This window comes from Artibeus jamaicensis, unplaced genomic scaffold, assembly GCF_021234435.1.
Source record: "Artibeus jamaicensis isolate MK-2021 breed Jamaican fruit bat unplaced genomic scaffold, CSHL_Jam_final contig_760, whole genome shotgun sequence".
Lineage (NCBI taxonomy): Eukaryota > Metazoa > Chordata > Mammalia > Chiroptera > Phyllostomidae > Artibeus > Artibeus jamaicensis.
Window position 1 is genome coordinate 422959 of NW_026521955.1, and position 3858 is coordinate 426816.

At 54.0% G+C, this 3858-nt stretch overlaps 1 protein-coding gene across 1 annotated transcript; it reads right to left on the reverse strand.

Annotated features, from left to right (window-relative positions):
* Positions 1–420: 420 nt before the first annotated feature.
* On the reverse strand, positions 421–3656 carry NFKBIA (NFKB inhibitor alpha). Its single transcript, XM_037164007.2, has 6 exons — positions 3308–3656; positions 2628–2736; positions 2096–2306; positions 1729–1817; positions 1337–1597; positions 421–990 (listed from the first exon to the last, which is right to left on the reverse strand). The coding sequence occupies exons 1-6, from the start codon at positions 3532–3534 to the stop codon at positions 943–945; spliced, it is 945 nt and encodes a 314-aa protein (XP_037019902.1). The 5' UTR covers positions 3535–3656; the 3' UTR covers positions 421–942.
* Positions 3657–3858: the final 202 nt, after the last annotated feature.

Sequence of the window (3858 nt, forward strand, 5' to 3'; positions counted from 1 at the left end):
CTTCCAGTATTACAGATGAGATCTTTTCCAGCTCTAGAAAATATGGATTCAGTATAATCCTCTTGGCCAAAATAATCTCCTAAAGTGGAATTAAGGGTCCTGGAATAACTTACACCAAGAGGATGAACACAAATAACAAAGGAGAGCCTTCCAGGTGTAGGCCAAGGGGCTGGCTCCCCCCACCCCCAGCCTGTTTCCTATCATCTTGCAATCTGGCAAAAGCCTCCCCTCCCACACACAGTGGGCCCTGCCGCCTGCAAAGCTGTGCACTGACAGTGTGAGAAGCTGCCTTCTGAAAGGGTTTCAGGGCTGGCTGTGGTAATGCTCCCACTCAACTCTCCACCTCTACCTGAGGGCAGATCGATCCAGTGACTCTCAGTATAGCGTCCCACTGCGGCCTGAAGAAAATGATTGGGATAATTCTGTTCATAAAAATCTGTTTAATAAATATACATCTTAGAAGTAGCAAAATAATTACCAACAAAATACACTATGTACACCATTTACAGGAGGGTAACCCAAACCTTGACAGGCTGAGACTGTTAACCCTGCACCACTGAAAGGTTCAACAACATGCCTCACTGTCACACAGGACACAACCGGGCTCAGCCACTGAACACGCGGAGGTTCAGTCAGAAAGCACAATAAATAAATTCAGTCCTTTCATCAGTTTGGATAACCTTCTCAAGAAACCCTTCGATGGTGAGGTTTCCAAGAGATTTTCTTTGAATTCCAATGATCTTTCTTGTCTCCTTCCAAAGTTCTTAAAAAGAATAAAGGCTGATCCATTCCAGTAAAATGTTTTGGGCCAGACAGTGTGCAGTGTGGTTATAAGAACACTCTTTTGATTTTTTTCTTCTTTTTTTTTTTTTTTTTAGAAAAATAAAACTCTCTTTCTGTACAAATATACAAGTCCATGTGTTTTTCGACACTTTGCGAAGCTCATAACGTCAGGCGCTGGCCTCCGATGATGCAGTCATCATAGGGCAGCTGAAATCAAAAGGGAAAACAGGCACGTTAAAACTCTGGAGCTTTGCCAGGGGTGCTGGGATACTGGTGAGGCTGCTACTGGAAATAAGTCCAGTATTTGTGGACTTCATTCTCTACACTCCAAACATAAATTAACTTCATGAGCTGGGGGAGTTTTGCTTTAACGCTCCTCTCCTTAAAAGCCAAAGGGAAAAGACACACTCTTGTGATACTGGTTATACACACTTGAGTTGGAGAGCTTCACTATGTGAGACCTTTGGATGCAGAGTCTGGCTCTAGGGGCCTGGGAGGGTATAGGGAGAATGGCCATTCTTGCTGATTTTTGCAGAGCAAAACTGAGGCTTACCTCATCCTCTGTGAACTCGGACTCTGTATCATAGCTCTCCTCATCCTCACTCTCTGGCAGCATCTGAAGGTTTTCTAGGGTCAGCTGGCCCAGCTGCTGCTGTATCCGGGTGCTTGGGCGGCCCCAGGTAAGCTGGTATGGGGAGTAGCCCTGGTAGGTGACTCTGTTGACATCAGCCCCGCACTTCAGCAGGAGAGACACCAGGTCAGGATTCTGCAGGTCCACCGCAAGATGAAGGGCAGTTCGACCATTACAGGGCTCCTGAAACCAAAAGGAATTTGAGCTGTTAGCGGTTGAGTCTGGAATTTCGGCTTGCAACAAAAGCACATGAAATCTTGGAGAGGAGGGCCCTAGAGCCCAATGCACTGCATTTGGAGGCAGGAAGCACTCACCTGAGCATTGACATCAGCACCCAAGGACACCAGAAGCTCCACGATGCCCAGGTAGCCATGGATAGAGGCTAAGTGCAGACACGTGTGGCCTAGAAGAACAAAAGGAAGAAAGTATAAGCATTTGTTTCAACCCTCAGATCTCAAGCAGGATCTTTTGCCTGTTCTTTTAAGGAACAAATTCTACTGAAGAATCTGGTTTCTGAATTAACCTTATAAATGCATCAAATAGGCTTTTTGTATGTATTATTTTCTTAGCCTTTTACATGTTGAGAGTTTAAGCCCTTGCTTGGAATCCTTATGTTGGCCCACCTCCCCCTGCTCCATGTCAGCTGCCCTTTGATGAGCAGGGCAGGGCAGGCGGACGTACCATTGTAGTTGGTGGCCTGCAGGATGGAGTGGAGGTGCTGGGTCCCACAGCTCTGAGTCAGGACTCCCACACTGGCCAGGCAGCCCTGCTCACAGGCAAGGTGTAGGGGGGTATTTCCTCGAAAGTCACGGAGCTCAGGATCACAGCCAGCTCCCAGAAGTGCCTCAGCAATTTCTGGCTGGTTGGTGATCACAGCCAAGTGGAGTGGAGTCTACAAACAGAAGGAGGAACAGAGAGACGATAAGTCATGGACCGAACCCACTGTCTAAGTTTTCTGGAGGCCCAGGGATTCCCTAGGTTGTGGGTGCTGCTCCTCCCAGACAGGTGCAAGGGGAGAGGCAAAGACGAGAGGCCCCAGGTGGCCTTCATAAAGGTCTCACCAAATTATGGAATGTTCTTTACTTTCTAGAATGTTGGCTGATTCGAATGTAAAAGGTCAGGTCGAATGAAGACCATTGACCAATTTATAGAGGATTAGGAGCAGCTGCTAAATCACAGGGTCTGAGAGGCAGGGGCTAGGCCAGAGGCGCACCTGCTGCAGGTTGTTCTGGAAGTTAAGAAAGGCCAGGTCTCCCTTCACTTGACGGACCACTTCCATTGTCAGTGCCTTCTCTTCATGGATGATGGCCAAGTGCAAGAACCTGAGGGGAAGAGAGGGAAAAACCCCCAGGGTGAGTACAATGCGTGGGGCCCAGGGAGGTGCGGGCTGCGGGGGATTGCGCAAGGCCGGGGTTTCTGGAGGCCGAGGCCGCGGTGTTTTCCGCGAGGTTATTATGAGCTGAGTGTTCCTGGCAGGCGCCCAGGGACTTTCCGGGCTCGCCCCCCCGCCCGCCCCGAGGGCGCCGACCAGACCGCCCCGCCCTCTCGCCCGGTCGGAACGCCCTGTACTTCCCCTCCCGGCCGCTCGGCGCCCGCCAGCGGGGCAGAAACTCCCGCCTCCCTTCGCAAGCGGGGACTTCGCGTCCCCGCTGCCGCCCCGCCCCCGGCCGAGAGGACCCGGACTGGGGGTGGGGGGGTGTGTGTGCACGGCTGCAGGCCCAGCTGCGGAACCGCGGCCCCGGGAACTAACGCTGACCCCCTACCCCATGCAGCTCTGCACGGTCTCGGGGTCGGTGCAAAACGCCGGGTCCACGGCCACATCGCTGGCCCGCGTCGCGCGCTGCAGGCCCCGAGCCCCCATCCAGCCCTGCCACCCGGGCCCGCGACACTTACGAGTCTCCGTCCTCGGTGAGCTGCTGCTTCCAGGGCTCCGGGCTACACAGCACCTCCGGCGGCTGGAGGTTGATCTCTCGCAGCTCCTTCACCATCTGCTCGTAGTCCTCGTCCTTCATGGAGTCCAGGCCGCTGTCGTGGCGGTCGTCCAGCAGCCGCTCCTTCTTGAGCGCGTCCCGGGGGCCCTCCATGGCCCAGTCCTGGGCGTGCTCGGCGGGGTGAAACATGGCCTCGGGGACTGTTCGGGCGCTGCTCCGTGGGGGCGCTCGGCTGCGGGCTCCGGATCGCTCTCTCGCGGAGTGGCGGGCAGGCGGGCGGCTGGCTGGGACGCTTGTGGGCTCGGCAGCGCCGCCGCGGCGCCCTATAAGCGCTGGCAGGGGATTTCTCAGGGGCGGGGCCAGGCGCGGGGAATTTCCGAGCCAGTCAGACCAGAAAAGAGAACTGGCCTCGTCTTTAGGCTAGGGGAAAAGCAGTTTAAACCCTGAGCTGGGGTTCATCAGAGAAACTCCCTGTGATGAGCCACTGGGGTCATGTACAGGGAACTTTTTGAT

Bases quoted from the DNA above. Each gene is read 5' to 3' on its own strand.
- NFKBIA (XM_037164007.2), bottom strand. From the start codon at position 3,534: ATGTTTCACCCCGCCGAGCACGCCCAGGACTGGGCCATGGAGGGCCCC. The intron at 2,737-3,307 runs GTAAGTGTCGCG...TCTTCCCCTCAG, and splicing joins CTCACCGAGGACGGAGACTC to GTTCTTGCACTTGGCCATCA. The intron at 991-1,336 runs GTAAGCCTCAGT...TTTTGATTTCAG, and splicing joins CCGAGTTCACAGAGGATGAG to CTGCCCTATGATGACTGCAT.